This window comes from Anoplolepis gracilipes, chromosome 2 (assembly GCF_047496725.1).
Source record: "Anoplolepis gracilipes chromosome 2, ASM4749672v1, whole genome shotgun sequence".
Lineage (NCBI taxonomy): Eukaryota > Metazoa > Arthropoda > Insecta > Hymenoptera > Formicidae > Anoplolepis > Anoplolepis gracilipes.
Genome location: NC_132971.1, coordinates 21,363,342 through 21,388,305, shown reverse-complemented (window position 1 = coordinate 21,388,305; position 24,964 = coordinate 21,363,342). Strand labels below are relative to the sequence as shown.

General features: G+C 32.6%; 1 protein-coding gene across 3 annotated transcripts in view; it reads left to right on the top strand.

Moving 5' to 3' along the window:
• Window positions 1–24,964, top strand: part of LOC140676092 (rap1 GTPase-activating protein 1) — a 138,272-nt gene that overhangs the window by 20,827 nt on the left and 92,481 nt on the right. Inside the window, exon 1 of one of the 3 annotated variants that reach the window (XM_072910773.1) lies at window positions 7,198–7,760. The exons of the other annotated variants lie outside the window; for them this stretch is intronic. Within the exon in view, the coding sequence (XP_072766874.1) occupies window positions 7,720–7,760 (41 nt within the window). The 5' untranslated portion in view covers window positions 7,198–7,719. Of the gene's footprint in view, window positions 1–7,197; window positions 7,761–24,964 lie in introns of those variants that run through there. 3 annotated transcript variants of the gene reach the window in all.

Here is a 24,964-nt window from a genome sequence, read left to right as displayed (position 1 = left end):
GCGTTCAATTTTTATCTCTTTTACGTTTTTTATGGAATTAAAATGTCTGATTGTATATATATATATATATATATAGTACAATATAGAATATTTGTATGAACTCACGGAAGATATCTATAAGAGAAGAAAGAGAGAGAGAGAGAGAGATATTGACGTTCAATATTATTTCGATAAATAGATTTCTGCCGTATTTGATTATCCTGTCAATAAGATTAAGTTCGCAAGATTCCCATCATGACTCGTAATATATTGCAGTCTCAAGAGAGAAAGAGAGAGAGAGAGAGAAACAAAAATGTAAAAAATTATATTAAACGAAATATTATAGAAAATGTAATTCTATCTCTTTGATTTTTGTAATTATTATTTATATATTTTTTCTGTACTTTTATAAATACATTTTTTCTAAATTTTAACATACGGCACATGACATTGAAAAATATTTTTTCACGCTCGTAAACTTAACGTTATATCAATGATAGATATACCAATGGGTAAGGTTGGTCGGAAAAGTTTTCAGTGAATGAAAAAAAAAACCATGATAAATTCCGGCTATTACTGTCCCAGACTTTATTCAATGGAAACTGACAAAAAACTATAAAAGTAACTAATATGTAACATTAAAGTATATTTATATATAACTTTAAATAAAAGATATTTTTGTTTTAATTAATAAATCATAATAATTACCATAATATTTTGGTTTTGTTTAAAAAAATTATAATAATAAAATCTTTTTAAATGCAAATTAATATGTGAAATATTTAAAACAAAAAAACATTAGAGATATAAATACATACGTTACTAAATTTTATATTAATTTTTAGCTTAATGAGAAAAATGTAACAGTAACAAAAAAATTACAATTTTTTACTGATATAAATCTAGTTTACTATTCAATAGCTTGTAGCAAAAAAAAAACTAATTTATTTGCTACGTTGATTCCTAATATATTTTATGAATTTTATTTTGGATAAAGCTTAAATTAGAAAACACTCTCAATTCATCAATATCGATGAAAAGATCTTTTATTTATTTTAATAAGAAAGATTATTAAAATATTAAAAATTAAAAATTCTTAAAATTATTAATTTATTAAAAATTAGCGTTAGCTTTAATATTACATGCGAATGTCTTCCTTATCAGTATGTTTCTCAAGGCTAAAAGACAAGTCGGTTCGTTCGTTATCGAGGGCTTTCCTCGTTTGCAACTGCAACAATAAGAATCCGATGCAAATTGACGTATTGCCGGTGTCACGCGTGCGTTCTTCGCGCATCGATTTCGAACGAAGATTAATGACCGCATGTTAATGATGGCAATAGAGGGTCGCGTAAAATAATTCCGCTAAATTTGACGGGTACAATAGAGGTACCCGGGATTGCTCGAGAAAAAAATGTGCGCGACGTGCGCCGATAATTGGCTATTCTAGTCGTGATGCACCCGGATGCCCTATCCTGACCTAACTATCTCTTCAGGGGGTTGTATCCCTTCTACTGAAAACCATTCTCGATTGAGTCCTGTGAAGGGTTTATTTTTCTTCGGTTAGGGAAAAACGGAAGGGGATAACTGTATTGTCCTCTCGGAACTTAAGCGTAAAAATTATTCTTTTGTATTATATTATTTTTTTGTTATTTATTCTTAATCCTTGCCTTTCGGCTTAGGATGGCTTCCAGTTTACGTGTTTTATGTATTTACATATAACCATTTTATATCTTGAATCCTATAAAACTATAAACCATATGAGTACGCTTACTAATTCTACCAAATATAATCCAAAAATATATCCCATAAAATAAAATAATAATAAAATAATCCAGAATTTTAAGTTAAAATCAAAATCCAAATTGAAATCAGAAATTACAATTAAATTTAAATTAAATTTAAAATTAAAATCAAAATTAAAATTAAGATTAATGTCATATTTAAAATTAAAATTAAAATTCGAACTCTCAATTCAAAATCCAAAATTCGAAAACTTAATTCTTCAAATTAAATTAAATTAACTTACTTAAAATTTAAAAATTTTTTCAAAATTTAAACTTTCAAAATTCAAAATTTAAAAATTTAAAACTTAAAAATTGTAAAATTCAAATTAAAATCAAGATCAAAATCAAAATGCACAGTCCCAACTGAATTTCTAAATTCAACCCTTCTCACTTTACTTTCGTTTAACTTTCTCCTTTCCTATTTTTTCTTTCTCTCTCTATTCTTCTCATCATCTCTATTCCTCTACCATCTTCATTTAGCACTCTCTCAACTGTATATTACTTCGCCTCTCGACATCTTTTGTATTATAATTAATTGATATATTTCTGTGTGTTAAAATTATAAATTTTAAAAGGCGAAGGGACATAATTAAAATAACGTTATCGCGTAATGAAAATATACAAGGACAAAAATCAAAAGATGATAAATGATTTTAACATTTATATATATTATTATCACATGTTATACTTTATTTTATATGTATTTTATTACAAAGGTACAACAATTATATTATTATTAACATTAATAATTTATAATTATAATGTATAAACCTTTACCAATAAGGATTAATTAAAAATGACACATTATTTATTAATGGTTTTATGAATATGAGGACGATATCTAATGGGTGATTATTATTATTATGCAATTATCAGTGAAGCTTTATCGGTGTTTCGTATATTCTGGCGCTTCGTACATTAGACTTCCAGGTTCGTTACGGTGCGAATAAAAGATGTATGACTTCATTCAAGCGGCAATCTTATCAAACTGGTGGAACAACGGCGGGTGGTTCGTGGCATTTCGTGGAAGGAAAGTGGGCTTCCTGCGCGCTTGAGGAAGCTCGAAATTTCCCGGAAGCTTTATCGAATAGTGCGGTTTCTTGGAGGAATTTATCGCGAATAAATATATTATCGCAAATATACATATGATAAATGAATTAACGTGGCGCACATGTTGGCGAACAATCTACCGTTTGTGTGTTTTGTTTGTTCTTGAATTTTATCCTACGATAATTTGATAATAACTTTATAATCAATTCCAATTGGCCATTCTCTTCCGCCATTGTAAATCCTCCAAGAAAATTCGCGCGAAATTTGTACACGAGAAAAATTTGCGCGATCGGCCAAACGCTGTGAAATTTATAATGCACTTTGGCTCTCGGGGCTTTAAGCGATCTTCCGCGGTCAAACAACGGGGCATACTATTAGTATATACGTTCGGTAACTGGTCTCGTGATTTTCCGCCGGTTTCTTCCCCGTGCTATTATCCCAGTCGAAAATGATCGGTCTTGCCGCGGAATAATGGCATCAACGTGGAGGAGGACGCCTAGGGACCGGGAACGTCTTAACCCTAAACTTAATCTGACCCTTCCTCTAGGCTAATCTCTTACAACAAATAAAGATCCCTTAACAAATCTTAAAAAATTTCTACCGATATTCTTTCGGGAAAAAATCAAAACTGATTAAAAGCCTTCGCTCGGTCTGACAGTTAGCTTATTTATTTATTGAACGGGATAATTTTTTTTTATGTAAATTAGAACATTACAAGCGCGCACATTTTGTTTAATATAAATATCAATTTTATTATTAATAATAGATATTGATTTTTAATATAGAAATAAAAAAAAATTAAAAATATTAATATTTTTTATGAGTCAATCATTAATATAATATTCAAATAAATGAAAATGTTATTAAAATATAATTATATATATATATATATATATATATATATTATTCTATTATTATTGCATTATTATTTAAATAAATTTTATAACTTTCAACAAACTTAATTTAACAAATAATTTCACAACAATTTAACAAACTTAATTTAATAAATTTTATATATTTGAACAAACTTAATTTCAAATTTTAATATTATATAATAAATAATAAACTTAATTTAATGAATTTGAAATTTTAATTTATAATAATTAATAAAAATCTTATTCTGTATCTGTAAAAAAATGCGACATATCATTACTGCAAATGTTCGCTTTCATAGTGAAAGTATCATTCTATCTTTTTTTTTGATATATAATAAAAATTTGACATATAATGAACAATAAAGATAGAATAATGCTTTCAGCATATTTATTTATTGAACGGGATAATTGTTTTAATGCTTTCTGCTTATTTATTTATTGAACGGGATAATTTTTTCTTTATGTAAATAATGCGGGACAGAAAAATGACGGAACAGTTGCATTCAAGTAATTATACAGCACGTATATTCCGAATTCAATTATTACGCCACAGCATATTTTAATACATAAAAAAGATACGAAATATATTTAAAAAAATCTAGAAAAACGAACAATGTAATTTGCAAGAACTTTTCAAAAATATTTCTTATAAAAGGAACCGAGCAATATCGTTATCGTAGCGCGAATCATTGATAATAATCGAGCGCACTCGAAAGTGTCGACGTTGATGGCTCCTGAAAGAGCGCAAACATCTTATCGCACGATGCGAAAGACCGGCGAGACTCACTCTCGCGAGCGAGTGGTTCGCGAGTCCTTCTCTCGAGGATCCCGGTCAGAAGCGGAAGACGGAGGTGGTGGAGGACCCGAGACCCGAGACCCGAGACCCGAGCGAAGAGAGCGCGTTGGAGAAGGAGGAGATGGTGGAGGAGGAGGAGGCTGTTGCGGGTGGGAGAACGAGTGCCACTGACGATGCAAGTACGAGCGGGCTCGTTAAACAGTTGTTGGACGCTTCGATCCACCGTCGCGTCTCGTCGTCTCTTCCTTCCAAGTGTCGATCGCGCGCGAAAAAGATCTCTCGATCGGTGTCGATTTTCGGTGCGAAAAAATCAACCGGAAAAAACACACGTATCACCTACGCACGTGAAAGTTAATATATCGAATCGGGTAATTGAAATATATATTTGAAGTACAAAAGGTTTATTATCGAAGCTGAGAGAGAAAAGTTTCATGTAATAATATTCGAGTTTTGCGCGATGGAATACGTCCGCAAAAGCTTGCCGAAGCGTCGAGGGGAGGATTATCATTATATCGGCATTATTATTATATCGTTGTATTTGGTGTAAATTACACGTGAGTCGCCGAGAGGCAATCGCGAATAATGCTCTGTGATTTTTGTTTCATTTTATTGTTGTCGAATGCACGTAACAACCGCATATAATTGGGAGGGAAACCACCTTCGTCAAATGTCAAATAACCCACGTGGATTACGCGAGCGGGAATGGGAAAAACGATGAAAGCCGTCGTGCTAATGACTCGTTTCAATTTTAAGATCGTTCAAAATTCCTGCCTTTATATGTTCACGACATAATAATAATGTTCGTCGCACGTTGATTTGTTTTTAAAACAATGCGGATTTCCGATGATGTCACGAACTTGCGAATCCTTTTAAAGATCGTGAGTCTATTCATCAGGAAAAAGAATTGAATTTTTCATGAACCGTTTCTGCATGATGACTATACATAGATTCTACAGGAATATTTTCGAACCCGTCCAAGTTTGGAGGCAGACCACTTTCGTGACCTGGATTATTATTCGTCATAATAACTTGAAAAATATACGCTCTATAATTTTGATAACTGTAAAATATTTTTTCTTCAATGTTTATTTTAAATGGAAATTACTTCAAAATTATAGTAATTATATTAAAAATATCGAAAAGAGAGTAAATAAGAAATAGAGCTACATGGATACGCGAATAGTTTAATCTACTTTTGCAGGAAATTTACATAAATTATCACGGTGCACGTTAGTTGGAGAAAGATTAATATAACGGATAATTTGAAACGAGACTTGAAATTGAGGAACGCATGCCGTTAATTGGGAGGCGACATATCGGGGCTTCCTGCTCGCGAGACGGGATTCACGAGACGATCTCGAGACGGGAGAAAAAAAAAGGTATCCGCGAACACCTCTCTTCCGCGTCGCGGTGACCGTGTACGCCTCGAAGAAATGCATCAGGGGAATTAATCGATCGCGAATGATAACGGGACTGGCCGTGTTATCTCGGCGGGTGTAATCGTATCGAAACACATGTGCACACGTTGCAAATTTACCCCAAGATTATGTCCCGGGACTCGATCGGCGTCGGTTCTCGAGAAGAGATCTCGCCTACTTCTCCCCCGGGAAACCAATTTCTCGATAAAATCATTATTTACGTTAGTTAACGAGCCACGGTGGCTATTACGTTGCTCTAATTGCGTTTAATGCCCTAATTTACCAGTATTTACGTCCTATACATATCGTTGAATGCACATTCCTTTCGAAAAGAACAAATGTAATATTATCTTGCCAACAGGCAAGTTACTATATTTTAAATAACGGTTCTGTTTGTTATCAAAATTTTTTAACACATCTTTTTTTTCTACAATTCTTTATCATATATACAAATTTTTTATAAACATCGAACACGGATTTGTATTTGATACTAAGTGGCGCTTTATATTTATATGTACAGCCTTGGTCAGAATTATTAGGCACCCTTAAATTTTCCCCATTTCTTATTTTGTTAATAGTATGTAAATACTAAAAAGATTAAAAAATTTTTTTAAACTATCGATAGTACTTTAAAGCTGAAATTTCAAAAGCTTTAAAATGTTTTTTTTAATTTTTCGTTTGCGATAATTTTTCGCCCAGTATCGACAACATGTCTGAAAAATACAGATTTAATTTCAAAATTATGTATCTCGGCTAAAAAAAATTATAGGAAAGTTTAAAAAAAAGCATTTTGAAAGCAAAATGTTGTAGTTTATGGAACTTGACTTAAATTTTTCGAGAGAAATTTTTTTACCGAGTTGCAGAGAGTGTGAAAAATACAATAAAATTTTAAGAAACGAAACAATGTTTTTGCTTTTTTACAAACATTTTTTAATGTACTAATGACGCATTAAAGTTGCTAATTAAAGTCGGTAATTAAAAAAATTTTTGTATTTTCCTTGTTCTGTGCTTTAAAAAAGAACATTGTTTTGTTTCTTAAAATTTTACTGTATCTTTGACACTCTGGAGCTTGGTAAAAAAATTTCTCTCAAAAAATTTAAGTCAAGTTCCATAAACTACAACATTTTGCCTACAAAATGCTTTTTTTTCAACTTTTTTAAATTTTTTCTGGCTGAGATACATAATTTTGAAACTAAATCTGTGTTTTTTCAGACATATTGTCGATACTCGGCGAAAAATTATGACGGACGAAAAATTAAAAAAACATTTTAAAGCTTGAAATTTCAGCTTTAAAGTACTATCGATAGTTTTAAAAAATTTTTAGTATTCATATACTGTTAACAAAATAAGAAATACGGAAAATTTAAGGATTCCTGATACTTTTGACCATGGCTGTATGATATATGCAAATATATACACATATATATAAATATCGAACGTGAATTTGTATTTTAATAGCAGGCAAAATTGACGGTAATCAAAAGCGACGTATACGAATCCATGTGTGTCTAATGTGTTACAGTATATTTATTAAATTTTCCATACCAAGTACTTTGTAAAAATTCAGACTTGTGCATCGATCAAATAAATGTGTGTCTCATCCTGTGCGAGGTGGTGACTCGCGTAAAACGCGCGCGGCTTGATTTCGAGGGATCGGGGACGTGATACCGTTGGATAAATCGCGTTAGACTCGCTCGGAATATCGGTCGACGGCGACGTGCGATTATTTCAACATCGACGACGAATCGACGACGATTCCAATCTCTGACCGGAGGTCTCGCACGTGTAAGGGGCCGCCGACCGATGCAGCTTACGACATGCTGAAGATACGTATGCTGGATTACATCGGCGATACTGGGTGAGTGTTGTATGTGTGCATCTAGAAGGCGTAACTACTAGGAATACACAGGATGCACTTAATCCTCTTTCGCAGCAGCTTTTAATCAAACTTGTATTAACTCTTACCTTGTTTGTTTATGTTTTGTTAATTATTAATTGTTATTTGGTCAAGATGCTCGAGGTATTATAATATAGAGTGAACTATCTATTCCTACTTATTTTGCAAAATAATAGGAATTATGTATAAAGAAATTTTAAGATATGAAAATATAAGTATATGTATGTATATTTAAACAAAATATTTTGCAGGCCTAATTTAATTATTAACTTTTACATAATTTTATTATACATAGATCGAGTCATAAATTTATTTATTAATTCACAAATAACTTGTTAGACTTGTTTTACGATACTTTCTCTTAAATTTTTTTCTAATTGTTTTTCATTCCATTTGTCTTGCATGTTGCTACATAATCCTGTTTCTTGCACATTCATCATCAATGATATGTATCTGAAAGGGAAATAAAAAAAATTAATAAAAAATTATATAAGATTTATTATAAAAACATATCGGTATAATAATTTGTTAAAATATCTCTAATTCACCAACGTAGATAATCACTTTAGGGACACTCTGTATGTGATAATTTAATATCTAATTATACATACGTAATCTTCAAAATAATTAAACATGTTTTCAATTTAATTTAATAATTTGAAATTTAATTTATATAATATCTGGAATTTCGAAGCAAAATGTTTGATTAAATTAAGTACGCGCGTTTAAAAAAATTGCCGTATTTAAATACATTTTCTACCAATCGCCGCGCGTCATTTCGTCGCGACGAAAGACACGCTTGCATCGGCAATTTATTATGAAATTACAATCGTTAGGGCTGACGTTGGTGCGCGCGAGTAGCCACCGATCTCGGCCAGTAGGGACCCGCGTATCACGCGCGCATCCGGAATACCAATGAACTCGTAACCGCGGGGAGAACAAGGCTGATCATTCTTTCCCGCTTTGGGTGTATAATGACGCTTGCCTCTCGAGCGCGTTTAATGCAGATCCGAGCTGGTGGATAAAATTGGAACGGCCTAAGAGCAGCTCTCGGGGCGATATACCGAATAGCGAAAGCGACAAAAGAAACTACGAAATTTATAGAGCACTCTCGTCCTCCTCGAGAGGAACCAGGCTCTACCGCCTGCCGCTTATCGTCGACGAATTAATTTGGTCGACGTTGAACCGTACTCCGATCGACGTATTTATCCGGTTTCAATGCAGCCTCTTTAAAAACGAATGGATCGAATGGGCATATTTATCAATTCATAATATTTTAATGATAATTTGATGACTTCAACACACTATGTTTATTTCATGTTTATGTATTATGAATTAAATGAAATAATAAATTAAATTAATTCGATTGTATAATTTATAAAAATTCTAACAAGACAAGTCCATCATTTACATTCTTTTCTTCGTCGTCGTTGTACGTGTACGCACACGTCATTTTTCCGCGTATTGTATTGGATCAGAAAAAATGCATCCGACACACACGGTCATTACGAATGATGCAATTGCCTCTCCGCGGCCATATCTGCACACAGTGACGCGGATATATTTCTAATTTCCTGCTTATTCCACGTCGGCCCACACTGTCCGTTCATCCGGGATATAATGACAGGGCGCCTCGTGGGTGCGAAACATTGGCAAATTAATCGAACGAGGTCGAGCGTCGGATCTCGAGCGAGCGGGCAATCATAAATAAGGTTTCACTCGCGGTGAAACTTTTCCAACATCGTATTTACGCGTGCTCGCCGACACGCTTGTTATTCACCGTGCCAGCAATTCGACTCGACAAGTAAAGATAGCCTAGGAACGCCATGAAAATAGTTCATGGAGTTTCGTCAAACTATTTTCTCTTTACTAGAGATTAAAATATGCAAAATTGCAATAATATTAATTTCAAAGACTTGTAATTAAATACTTAAAAAAATATTTTCCTAATATTTTGCTTGTATTATTAAAATTTATGCAAATAGATAATATATTGAAATTATATGTATACGTATATAAATATATATAATTTATTTTATTAGAAAGTAGAAATTACATGTATGTATGTAAATAATTAAATAATTCAATTGCATATGTGAAATTATTCCTAATTTGTAGAAAAATTTTATTTGATAATTTCTTGGAAAAATTTAATTGCTTAAAATAATAATGAATATAAATGTAATATATATCTCTTTCAATAAATAAAATAAAGTGTGAAACACTTGTACGTTGACAGATTCTAAGCGAGAAATTAAAGTAGAAAATTAGATGTAAAGTTATTTTCATGTATGTATTGTAAAAAATTGTATTATTAAAATAATATGTATAAAATTATATATACCTTGTCTATACATAAAATTAATAATACTATTGAACATGTAAAATTACATATTTATAATTTGCAGGAAAACTTTACTTGGTATAATTTCCCGGAAAAATTTCATTGTAGACACTCAAAAATATATTTTTCTAATGTAGATAGATTTCTAGATGTGTCAATTAAAATTTATCGCTACTTTTTGTATCTATTAGAATATTGTTTGTCACGTATAGAATTTATAGCAGCAATATTCCAGCGATACCTCTAAAAAATTTAGATCCCATTGCCAAATATAATTGTCCTTGACAATTATAAGCCTTAAAGATAGGCATCGCAGACAAATTTTCTGTCTAAATTACACTAATAGTACAGATATAAATTTTGTCTCTGTCATTTAAATTGATTAAGTGCAAAATATATGCAGTATCACAGTATTTGCTAATAATTTATCTGTGTCAGTTAATTTTTTACACCTAGAAAATTTTTGTTGAAGTTGCAAAATCATTTTTTTGAGTGAATGGTTCGTTCTAAATAAATTTTACTAAAAAATCATGAGAATCTTGAAATAAATAAATTATTATAATTTAAAAATCTGATTTAATACGTCGGATTAGATTTGATATTTAAAAGAAAATATGTTAGATATTTACTTTTGAAAAATGTCTTATTTTTCTATCTATTGTTAGATTCACACGACAGTAGGAAGTCGATCGACTTATGCGATTCAATTAACGTGTCATCGTATTGTTCGTCCTAATGTTCCTCGCGATACAGGAAATTACAAGGAAACAAGTCAGGAAACGCAACCGCGGAATGCATGAAAATTCCCGAGAGCGCTATTTATTACGATTTCAAAGAAAGGCGATACGCAACGTTACACTGGCGCAATAAGAGCGATTATATGCCATGACGAACGTTGATAACGACATGATGTGACGATAATGTATCGCTTTGCGATGTCCCGCATGGGTCATTTATAACGATGCTTGAATCATTGATCAAAGAGATTGCGATGTTAAATTAGTCTATCATATTTATATATGACAATTTTACATGAATAATATCTCGTGAAAATCTGTAAAATACATATCAATTATTTCGGTCGAATGCGTATATATACTTTACTTTTTGGGAAAAGAGATTTCTCTGCACTAGTTTGCGAAACCTATTTTCCCAGATATGTAGATATATTCGTTTTCGCGAATCCCGCAGATTTCGCACAAACATCCTTGTTTTCATAAAACTGTCTGCTCATAAATTCCCGGCCGCAAACATACTGTTCTAAATTCACGATTGTTGTTCAATTTCACGATCAGATTCTTGGACTGATAGTTCCGCGTGGGTATATCATAATAAATTCTTAATTTCTCGGCTCGATAAATTTTCATTTCCGCAAATCCTTATAAGGATATATGGCAGATTCCGCTCCCATTACGAATTCTTTTATTACACACCGGCGTGTCCGTTAGATTAATCGGCGACTTCGCCTCGGTTTTATATTCTTTCGAGTATATTTTGCCGCACCCTCCCTCCAGGGACACAAGGATAAATTTCTTTATATCTCACGCGCGAATGTAGCCTTCTTTTCTCTCCTCCGTTTTCCGCGTCGGACTCTCCTTTATAGACACAGTGCTTGGAGACGCTTTATTCGTGGAAACGATTCTCTGCCAGGCAGGGTTCCGTGTACATCGGGGACTACCTACGTACGTGAATGTACAGAGTGTTTCAGACAATCACTTAATCCACGTTCAAATCAAGCGAACAAATAACGCTCAAAAAAATATTTTTGCTAAAGTAGATAGATTTCTAGATGTCTCAATTAAAATTTATCGTTACTTTTTGTATCTGTTAGAATATTGTTTGTCACGTATGGAATTTAGAGCAGCAATATCTCTAGAAAATTTAGATTCCATTGCGAAATATAATTGTCCTTGTCAATTATAAGCCTTAAAGATAGGCATCGCAGACAAATTTTCCGTCTAAATTACACTAATAGTACGAATATAAAGTCTGTTTCTGTCATTTAAATTGATTAAGTGCAAAATATATGCAGTATCACAGTATTTGCTAATACTTTATCTGTTTCAGTTAAATTTTTACATCTAGAAAATTTTTGTTCAAGTTGCAAGATCATTTTTTTGAGTGAATGATTCGTTCTAAATAAATTTTATTAAAAATCATGAGGATCTTGAAATAAATAATCATTCAAAAAAATATTTTGCTAATGTAGATAGATTTCTAGATATCTCAATTAAAATTTATCGTTACTTTTTGTATCTGTTAGAATATTGTTTGTCACGTATGGAATTTAGAGCAGCAATATCTCTAGAAAATTTAGATTCCATTGCGAAATATAATTGTCCTTGACAATTATAAGCTTTAAAGATAGGCATCGCAAACAAATTTTCTGTCTAAATTACACTAATAGTACGGATATAAATTTTGTCTCTATCATTTAAATTGATCAAATACAAAATATATGTTTCTGTCATTTAAATTGATCAAGTGCAAAATATATGCAGTATCGCAGCATTTGTTAACAATTTATTTATTTATTTGTTTGTATTTATTTTAATTTGTCTGTTTTAGTTAATTTTTTACACCTAGAAAATTTTTTGTTGAAGTTGCAAGATCATTTTTTGAGTGAATGGTTCGTTCTAAATAAATTTTACTAAAAATCATGAGAATCTTGAAATAAATAAATTATTATAGAATTTTAAAATCTGACTAGATTTGGTATTTAAAAGAAAATATGTTACAAGATAATTTTTTTGAGTGAAGGATATCAAGACAGAAATGTTATTTAATTAACAATTTAAAACAATTTTTTTTAATAAATTATTATTTTTATATATATTTATGTATAATTTTGTAAAAAAATATTTAAAAAGATTTGTTAAAATTAATGATTTTTTTTTCGCGCTAGTTTGTTATTAAATCAGATTTTACAACAAAGACTTTTACAAAATTCGCGATATCTCGAGGAAAACATTAAAACTTTAGAAAAGAGTTTGCATGAGAGAGTAGATTAAAATTATAATTTGCAGGATACATTTTATGCGAATACCTTAATCCTTTGCAAATTAATATTTAAATGAATGTTACAAGTTGTGTAAGCTTGCTGCATTCTTGTTTCTCTCTCTCTCTCTCTCTCTCTCTCTCTCTCTTTCTCTCTAGGTTTTTGAATATTTCAAGTTTCGTTAAATTATGTCATCTTTGTAGAAAATTTGTTATTCAACTTTCGAGCCAACTTCTTGTAGATTTAAAAAGCGAATAGAGAAATGATTTGAAACACTTTATTTCTTTCGCTATTTATAAGTGTACGTAATGCAAATTATAATAAATGAAGGACATGAATGAAAAATTATGCTAATGCCGGAAGGATGAAAGAAACTGGTGAATTTAACCGTCGCGCATAAGAAATCAGTGCCGTGTCGACTATTAAAAAAAGAAAATCAGGTTCTCGATCTATGAGCATGTACACGCCTACTTCCGCGAGAATCGTCTCCTCGTCTTTCGACGTTTTAAAAAGGATGTAACCGTCGGGGTGAATCGCGTGTGACCGGCGTTTACATTTTTTTTTTTAGCCGAGGTACCATAATGTAACGGAAAAATTGATATAAACGTAGAAGGACAACAAGCTACTGTCAGTATTTACAATACTGTGTGTTTCTCGATATCGAGGAAAGGATAATATTTAAACTGTAAAATATTTCCATCGCAGAATTTTTCAACGTCAAGAATATTTCGATAAAGTATACAGATCGCAAAATATTTTGCACAAAATAATGTAAAATCTCTTCTTACATACTCTTAATCTCAGTTCTTGTACACGCTTTATAATTATTAATTATTAAAAAATTATTTTGTATAATTTAACAATTATTGAGACGACTTTTATTATCTCGGACAATGAAAAAGAAAAACGTGTAATTTTTCTAACCACTTTACGTGGGCTTTTATTTCTCTTTCTCTTTCTCTCTCTTTTATTTATTTATTTATTTATTATGTGGCTGAAAGCATTGGAATATTCCAGTAGACCTTTTCTTTTCATGTTAATAAAAGTTTAACAAACTGTCGATTATATTAAAATCCCGAGGATTACTAGGTAGCAACACGATACGATGGCTGTACTTAAAACGTGATAATAATTATCGAGACTGACGTGACTCGTGCTCCAAGTGCCTGTATACCTTATACGTTAAAGTGGTAAAACCAGTTGCAGATGAAAGTAAGACGCGAAGAAAATTGCACGATTAGATAATCCCTGATTGCCTAAGCTACGCTTTTTCCCCTCTGTCCTTGATGTTTCTATCGTCGATTCACGTATGAGACACAGAATATCACTTTAAAATATATCGGTTTTCGCAAGATGTTGAATTTAATTTATTTAACTGATATATTGCATCTTTTATCATCATACTTTATTTTATTTTTATCTCTTCTTTCATAGAAAAAAATATTATTATAAATTCTATTACGATCTTAATGGACATTAATTTTAATATATTATAATTTCGTTATACATTAATTTATTTTAAAATTATATTTTGTATATTGTCAATTTTTGACAAATTAATTTTCACAGAAAAATCATTATTATAAATTACATTACGATCATTAATTTTAATGTATTATAATTTTGCTGTATATTTGTTAATTTATTTTTATTTAAGATTATAGTTGTGATATATCGTCAATTTTTGACAAATTAATTTTGTTTTTGTCACTTTATATTCGTTATTCAAGTTTACATATAGATGGAGGGATTATTTATTCATTACTAATTATATATACATGTAAAATGAATGCATATTTTAATAATGATCGTAAATGATGTAAATGATGAAAAATACATATATACATGTATCTCGCCGATGGGCAATCGCTTTTGAAGTCGACTATAGTACGCAACGTACTATGACCCGACACATTCGTGAGTTCGAGCAATAATCTCTTGACACTCGCGACGTGAACGCGGGACTTTCTTCGCGTGCGTACTTATGCACGCGAATGTACGGGGTGTTCTGTTTCGTCCATATCTTGAATTGCTAGGATTTATGTAATAAGAAAAAAAAATATGCGCTATTTATATCGATATTTATGAAATCCAGGATTTATACTGGAAAAACATGGAAAACCTGGAATCCTTACTATTGTTGTATCAATGTTTTTATATCTGGAGAAGTCGGGGAATAGTCGTGGAATATTATTGAAATTCAGGCAATTTAAAAAAAAAATCTCTTTTGATATTTTTACTCGTATACTGTAAATTATAATTTACATATTCGAAATCTTAACAAAATATTGAATATTTTTTATTTTAATTTTTAGTGATAAAAAATGAAAATGTTTATCTTAACGAAACGAAAGCTAGTCGGTTTTTACTTCAGTATATTTGTAAATATAGTACTTGAAACACAATAAACAAATTTATTTGAGAAAATTACGCTAAAAAAATCTTTAAAATATTCTCTTTATCTGAAATTTTGAACAAAAATGGAAGCTGACGAAATTTTCAGGGAATTTTTCAAACAAGGTTCGAGTAGACACCCTGTAAATCTAAAATGAAGCGATAGTAAAATTGTTCCTCTCTCTCAATATTATTATAATGTGAATTAACGAAGCAGTAGCTTGGCATTAAAAGAAGTTCTCTCGTCGTCATCTTAAAGAAATGTTTTTTTAACGTTTACTGTTATTCGACGAAGAGAGATGTTTTAATCCGCCGTCGAGGCGAATGATAAGAACACTTGACCTTCCACTTTCAAACCCTAGAAACGCACGGTTTGTTCCAGCTTTGAGGTATAAACACGTACTTTTCGCGAGTAATGGTACGACCTACCCTTTAAACGATCTCGCAAACCCACCTTTACCACATCCGTTGGGACGGACAGCATTAATGCTAAATATCGAGGTCACCCCGGGGAAAGCTAATTTATTGTCGTCGTCTGTGCCTTCTGATACGTCGATATTATCTTTAAAAAGATCAGCGATGGTTTTCCTTTGAAATATCTGAAATCGAATGAAATATACATATAATGATATAATCGTCACCGCGACCGTGAACGATTCTCGATTCTTGAAAAATTTCATGAATAGCGTCGAAATAAATTATAATTCCGCACGAATGTCATCGATTCCATTTTTATCGCTTCCGAACGATATGCCAATCGTATTTCTTGGAGGTAAATTTTTTCACACGTTAATTATTCAGAATGTTTAAAATAACTTAAGTCATACGATAATATTAATGTAGGACTACAGCCATTGACAAAATTATTAGGCACCCTTAAATTTTCCGTATTTCTTATTTTGTTAATAGTATATAATACTAAAAAGATTAAAAAACTATTGACAGCACTTTAAAGCTGAAATTTCAAGCTTTAAAATGTTTTTTTAATTTTTCATTTGCGATAATTTTTCGCCCAGTATCGACAACATGTCTGAAAAATATAGATTTAGTTTCAAAATTATGTATCTCGGTCAAAAAAAATTATAGGAAAGATTAAAAAAAGCATTTTGTAAGCAAATGTTGTAGTTTATGGAACTTGACTTAAATTTTTCGAGAGAAATTTTTTTACCGAGTTGCAGAGTGTCAAAGATACAATAAAATTTTAAGAAACAAAACAATGTCTTTTTTAAAGCACAGAACAAGGAAAATACAAAAATTTTTTAAATTATCGATAGCAACTTTAATGCGTCGTCAGTACATTAAAAATTTTTTGTAAAAAAGAACATTGTTTTATTTTTTAAAATTTTATTGTATTTTTGACACTCTGCAATTAGGTAAAAAAATTTTTCTCGAAAAATTTAAGTCGAGTTCCATAAACTACAACATTTTGCCTACAAAATGCTTTTTTTTTAAACTTTCCTACAATTTTTTTTGACCGAGATACATAATTTTAAAGCTAAATCTGTATTTGTCAGACATGTCGATACTGGGCGAAAAATGATCGCAAACAAAAAATTAAAAAAACTTTTTAAAGCTTGAAATTTCAGCTTTAAAATGCTATCGATAGGTTTTTAAAATGTTTTAATCTTTTTAGTATTTATATACTATTAACAAAATAAGAAATACGGAAAATTTAAGGGTGCCTAATAATTTTGTCAATGGCTGTATACGGAATATTCAGTTGCTCGTCGACACCCAGTACACTGTCGCGCGTATACGCATATTTATACGTAAATACATGCCTGTTTCGCAAACAACGTACAGAGGAATATCGAGCTCTTGCCGTGAATACTTGCAAGAGAATTCGCTTTCCTCTGCACGCAGGTAATCGTTGAATACGAAAATATCCACGGGGTGTATATTCTCGTGCTTCGATCCTGGCGCGCCTTCCTAATCTCGCGTGTCGCGACGATACGAGAGAAGCGATAGAAATAATGCATGAAAATCAGCCTACAAAGTGGCATGCATGTACACGATACGCCAAGCGACATATATAAAGTTGCAATAAAAAAAACTTGCGCGTTTCGTAAGTTTTTTTTTTTTATTTTTATATTTCGCGATTCATTCGATATTTATCATCTACTCGAAGCATTGCAGGAATATTGATACATTCGAGGTATTTTATACGTTTTATTTAACATAATGTCGCGCGATATAAAAATAATCATAAAAAGATTAGCGTCTTAATTAAACACTTGATTAAAAATGTAAAAAAATTAATTTGCAGTTCTTTAGGCGATTTTAACAAAAATATAAGAGGATTTCTGTGTGTGTGTGTGTGTGTGTGTGTGTGTGTGTGTGTGTGTGTGTGTGTGTGTGTGTGTGTGTGTGTGTGTGTGTGTGTGTGTGTGTGTGTGTGTGTGTGTGTGTGTGTGTGTGTGTGTGTGTGTGTGTGTGTGTGTGTGTGTGTGTGTGTGTGTGTGTGTGTGTGTGTGTGTGTGTGTGTGTGTGTGTGTGTGTGTGTGTGTGTGTGTGTGTGTGTGTGTGTGTGTGTGTGTGTGTGTGTGTGTGTGTGTGTGTGTGTGTGTGTGTGTGTGTGTGTGTGTGTGTGTGTGTGTGTGTGTGTGTGTGTGTGTGTGTGTGTGTGTGTGTGTGTGTGTGTGTGTGTGTGTGTGTGTGTGTGTGTGTGTGTGTGTGTGTGTGTGTGTGTGTGTGTGTGTGTGTGTGTGTGTGTGTGTGTGTGTGTGTGTGTGTGTGTGTGTGTGTGTGTGTGTGTGTGTGTGTGTGTGTGTGTGTGTGTGTGTGTGTGTGTGTGTGTGTGTGTGTGTGTGTGTGTGTGTGTGTGTGTGTGTGTGTGTGTGTGTGTGTGTGTGTGTGTGTGTGTGTGTGTGTGTGTGTGTGTGTGTGTGTGTGTGTGTGTGTGTGTGTGTGTGTGTGTGTGTGTGTGTGTGTGTGTGTGTGTGTGTGTGTGTGTGTGTGTGTGTGTGTGTGTGTGTGTGTGTGTGTGTGTGTGTGTGTGTGTGTGTGTGTGTGTGTGTGTGTGTGTGTGTGTGTGTGTGTGTGTGTGTGTGTGTGTGTGTGTGTGTGTGTGTGTGTGTGTGTGTGTGTGTGTGTGTGTGTGTGTGTGTGTGTGTGTGTGTGTGTGTGTGTGTGTGTGTGTGTGTGTGTGTGTGTGTGTGTGTGTGTGTGTGTGTGTGTGTGTGTGTGTGTGTGTGTGTGTGTGTGTGTGTGTGTGTTTGTGTTCCAGAATTCTAAGAAATGAAGAATTTATAAACCTTCAATCTTAAAATTTTTAAAAATTTAGATTAGTTTTATAGAAAAAGATAGATAATATAATGCTATAAATATATATTTTAAGTTTTTTAAATATATATTTTACAAAACTTTTATTTTATTTTCTTATTTATTTTATTTTTTTATGAAAGATTTCCTCTCTCTCTCTCTCTCTCTCTCTCTCTCTCTCTCTCTCTCTTTCTCTCTCAGCAAAGAAAAATTAAATAGATAAAAGTAGGCTGATGTAATTATCAGTATTATATCCATCTGCGCTGAAACACTTGAGTTGATCGTTAAAATACCTACTTTTCTCGAGATGGGATAGTAATCTTCATCAAGAAATCAAATAGAGCAAATTTTATTGTAATAAATATTAAATAAAAGCTTTAATTTACATCATCACTTGGAATTTAAAAAAAAATATATATATATAATATATATTTTTTCAATAATATATTCTGTGTAAAATAATAAAATTTTATATACGTACTAATTAAAGAAATCTTTATTTTAAGAGGCGAGAAACATTTGGTGGCATGCAAAATATTTATGGAATTTCAAATATATAGAGAAAAAGATTCTAAAGGAAACTAATTTAAAACCCGGAAATTGTAAGGAAATCGAGAGAAAAATGTTTCAAGATTATTCTATAATTCAAAAAAATAATTACAATAAAACTTAATTATACTGAAAAAAAAAAAGCTGATTACATAACGGCTTCAATTTCCACTGAAATGCTTCGAGGTGTAAACGGCAAAATTTTCTTTTAAACGCCTATTGATTTAAATAAATGGACTTCTCGCGGATAATAAGACGGTCGCGCGCGTCTCGTTTTCTTTGATCTCCTTTATCCTTTCGCGCGCGTGCGGCAACGGCACATACCTTTACATCCTGTCTTTATACGTCGTTAGTCAACGTCTCCATGGAAAGGGATATCAGCTCGATTTACGAAGCGTCGACAGAAAGAAGGATTTCCATTCGTTTTAGTCGTGTAGAGGCGGGGAGGGGGGGGGGAGGGGGGAAAGGACGCGATGACGTTCACACGCTATAGCCGGCTTTGTCGACGTTTCTCGCCGCGATGTTAATCCCATGGAATCTACAATACCTTAATACAACATTGTATACAGGTCGAGTAAGACTTGACGGTGTGTGTCAAGATTACAACCTTCGAAAATCTTTTCAGCCTCGTTCTAACTGCGCATCCAGCGATAAATCCGATTGTCGCGATATCATGTCAAATTCGGAACAAAATTTTTATTAATATTTATTATTTATTAAATATTAAAGTTTTTGAAAGTTGAAGAAAATTTCTGAGATATTTAAAGATAAGGGGAAATGATAGCATTATACAGGGTGTCCCATTTTGAGTGTACATCTCAAGTAACTTTCTTATTTTTGATTTTAGAGAAAAATGTTTCAGACAAAAGTTGTATGGTTTCGAGGGGGCCATGAAATGGTGCCATTGGTTTGACCTTGGATAGTCATTTGAAGGTCATCTTGAGTTTCTTAAACGGGACATTTTATATATTTTTGCATATCCTTGTAGCTTACCTCGAGAGTTTTCCAAAACACTATAATAAAATATTTTTTTATTAAGTATTTTTCGAGTTTGAGGCTTGAAAGTTTCAATATTTTGACATTAAATACGAAATATCTCGTAAAATATTATACGATTTTTTTTTTTTAAAACAACCATATATTTTCTTTATGATTATTATTATGTACCAAAAAGTATTAAGATAAGATAATCGAAAAATTAATATTTTACGAGAAATTTCGTATTTGATGTCAAAATATTGGAACTTTCAAACCTCATAACTTAATTAAAAGAAGTTTTATTATAGTGTTTTGGAAAGCTCTCGAGGTAAGCTACAAGAATATCCAAAAATATATAGGGTGTCCCATTTAAGAAATTCAAAGTTACCTTTATATAACCTTCAAATGACTATCCAAGGTCAAACCAATGGCATTATTTTATGGCCCCCTTGAAACCATACAACTTTTGTCTAAAACATTTTTCTCTAAAATCAAAAATAAGAAAGTTATTTGGGGTGCACACTTAAAATGGGACACTCTGTATTAAAAAAATAGCATTATAAAAAAATGTTGTATTAACGAATTTGAAAAATAAATTAGACGCATCTTTCCCTTTAAAAAGAGCCTATTAAACTCTACGTATTACGTAATTAATTACATATAATTTAATTCCAGCAGTTCCGGACTATATAAATACACGCGACGAAAAGAGAGATCCATACTTTATGCGAGCAATGATACTTATCGCCGTTGCTAACTGTAATTACCAGTTCCCTGGCGCGGCACGAGGATATATCTTGATGGGTCTTCTCAGATTTAATTCACCGGAAATGGCGTGCCGGAAGTAACAACGGGAGAAACGAGCTGCGACGCGTCGTTGATATTCTAACGTTTGGTCTCCTTGGTGGATATATAGTACGCTTTAGGTGTACCAGTTAACCCTCGTTAAACTTTGCAAGTGTAGCAATTAGATGCGTTTTGCTCGTGGTTGCTTTGCGTCGAACAGTTGAGTAATTGAGTGCCACAGTAGCTCAGACAAAACTTTCTATGGAACATTTAATTATTATTGATTAACTCAATTGAATTATTATTAATTGAAAGATTTATTGTAAAAGAAGTCCACTATTTTAAAAAAATTTAAATTTAAGAATAAAAACTTAAAATATTTTTATTTATAAACATTATATTATCTATCTTTTTTTATAAAATTAATCTAAATTTTTTTAAATTTTAAGATTGAAGGTTTGTAAATTTTTAATTTCTTAGAATTCTTGAACACACACACACACACACATATGAAATCCTTTTATATTTTTGTTAAAATCGTCTAAGAACTGCAAATTTTTTTACATTTTTGATCAAGCGTTTAATTAAGACGCTAATCTTTTTATGATGATTATTTTTACGCGCGACATTATGTTAAATAAAACGTATAAAATATCTCGACTTTATCAATATTCCTGCAATGCTTCGAGAAGATGATAAATGTCGAATGAATCGCGAAATATGATGTGACAACGGCGGAAACGTGACAAAAGCGGTTTTCCTCTGTGTCATGGAAGATATTCATTACATAATTGAGTTTATCTAGCGATCGTATCACGAGTAAAATCCTATCTCAGAATACACTCGCTTGATTTAGGAATCAAATAAGCAAATAAATAAAATCCCGCAAAACAAAAGATTAATATATTTTTTTTCATTGTTTGAAAGAAAAAGGAATTTACTAAATCTTCAATATAATTATTTTATTAAAAGTAAATACATTTTTTGATAATTTACATCTGCCTACGTTTAGAATATATTTATGATTTTCTTTTTAATTATATGAGATTGTAGTCTATATAAATTAGCGTTTCCGTATATATTTTGGAGATTAGAATCTTCCAGCAGACACAATTACCAGAAAAAGACAGATGAAATGATAAAATTTCTTCGTTTATTCGAAACGTATCAAGCCGCGAAATTAATCCTCTCGAGATAAACTCTGACACTGCAGCGTGCGCCAAATTGAAATGGGACAACCCCTCAACCCCTAAGAGACAGAAAAATCTCTCCCCAACCGGGGAGTTTTGTGTTCGCGTGTCTCTCTTCTATGTGCTATTAATAATAACGCATCGCTCTTTTCGAGTTGCTCCGCACGAGATCGCGGTATATACGGGGTGAATGAAAGAACCGAGTGTCCCGTGTACGCGTTTTGTGTGCGGCAGGTTTTTCTGGGGAGGGGGGCACCCTTCCGACCAATCTGGCCGCGTGCTCGCTTCCCCTTCGTTTCGATAGCATTTTCCAGATGGGCGTTTTCATTATTCCCTTTTTATCGAAATTTTCGCATTATTTCACCAAATCCGTCCGCGCGTTTCAAGGTTTATTTTCTATTGAAAATATTGAAATACTTACGAGAGATTGCGGGCTTTTTTCAAATTTTTTCCTCTACCTACAAATTCTTCTTAATTTCGATGAAAAAGCAACGTGATGTTTGTTAACAATTCTATCAGTAAAAAAATAATAAATAGTACGCATATGGTAACACTTCTTCGACTGAAAAGTGGCGGTACACCTAGAGGGCTTGTCTAAACATAAAAATAAAACTTTTCTTTTATTTAAATAAAAGAACTTCCACATCGGATGTGACGATGCATTTTGCAGCCCAAACATGCGCGTTGAGTGCGCGTCAGTTTATTATTTCAATTGTTCGTTCAGTCTTCCTCAACCCTCTTCGGGAGTTTCCTTTCGTTCCTCGTGTCAAGATTCGTCAAGCTCTGTCAAAACGACGTTGCTGTCAAAGGGGCCAGAGTATATCGGCCGACTCTTTGATACTTTTTTATTGTTTTCGCGCATCGCGCCGTATTCCACTTTTTTTTTTTTTTTTTTTTTTTCATTTTATATCCGATTAGTCTCGCTCGAGGCAGAGAATTGTCGAACGTTCGAGCGTTGTTTGTTTGCTCTTGTACATCTCGTTTTTCAACCGAGTATTTTCGGCTCGCAAAATTGCAAATTCGCTGTCGAAATACCGTTGCAACCGACAAACGTGACACGCAATTAGCTATGTATTAAATAAAATTAAAGTGTTATTTCTCTGCGCTGCATTATTTTTCGCTATCTATTTATTTATAACCGCGTTAATGAAAATGTATTTCGTGTGTTTTATTCGCAACGTTTTTTGCAATAAAGCGTGACGTGATTTTACATTAAAAAAAAAAATAAAAAGAAAAATCTACATCGATACATTTGTCCGTTTCATGTATTAATCACGTGTAAATACGTTGGTCGCACGCAATGGCAAGTATGTCGTCCATCATAATATTTGCAATACGTTAAGTTACGTAACTACCCGCCATTGTATTTCCGTTCTTTTTTTTCCCTTTCTTTAATAACCGAGTCGACAACTTTTCACAAGGCGTTTCTCAGCCGTCATTATTTAACGCGCGCGGGCGCCCGTGCTAACAATAAGAGAAAGAATATCATTATCATCTTAACGATCGGCTTTGTGTGCGTCCGGTTATCAGGCACATCTTTATGACGGTAGTAATGGTATCCATTGAACTTACAAATGTGCAAATATTCTCTTCGTTCGGAAATATTATCCGAATATTAGCATATATTACGTATAATTCTCGTGATGCTTCTCTGCCATTGTACCCAGGCAATTTTTTTCCAGAACATTGTTTCCGTAACGAGAATCCATTCTTCGCACTGTTTAATATCCGACACGATCTGTTTCACCGATCGCGTTTCTCTCGCGAAATGTATTTCTCGCCCATCACGGGAAACACCGTTTTTATATTTTATTTATTTATTTATCAGCGATGATTCGGAGGAATTTTATTTGGTTGAACTCGATGCAAAAATTATTCCTACATATTTATCTGTGACGCGACCGAATATTGGCCGTAATGTTCTTCTTCGTGTGACAAATCGGGAATTTAGTTTATAACAGTAGTTGTAACAGTTCACATGGTTTTACGAAATTGAGTCTTAATATCCGTCACGCGAGAAACCGGCCTCGAAGCAACGGAACGCGCAAAAACGCCGCGGAAACGGGACAAGTCGCTCGCGCGAGTAGGTGACTAGGTAGATAGGTAGGTAGGTGGGTAGGTAGGTAGGTAGGTAGGTAGGTAGGTAGGTAGGTAGGTAGGTAGGTAGGTAGGCAAATAGATGGATAGATAGATAGATAGATAGATAGATAGATAGATAGATAGATAGATGGTCGAACTCACGCCGCGTGTAGGTAGATGCTGCTGCAACTGCAACTGCACTGCTCTTTTTAAAACGAATGCACGAGATGCAGTTACCGAGTGGAATAATGCACTACGGTAATAGAATCAGACTTAATTAAGAGCCCAGTCTACTCTAGCAGCGAGAAAAATTGATGAGGGTAATTTTTTTTTTTTGAAAATATTAGAAATTAATCTTTTTGACATTTTACATATGTTTTTATTGATGTTTAAACAATTCGTCAGTATTTTTAAATCTTGAATATTTAGTTGTTTTATTCATTATGAGCCTTTGTGACGCAACGTTGCGATATATTGCTCCTCGTTTAAATGTCTATCTAGTTTTATATTCCGCAGAATATTTTTGAGATACTGGATCTAATTAGAATTTAAAAAATTCGATTTTAATATTTTAAAAATTTATATT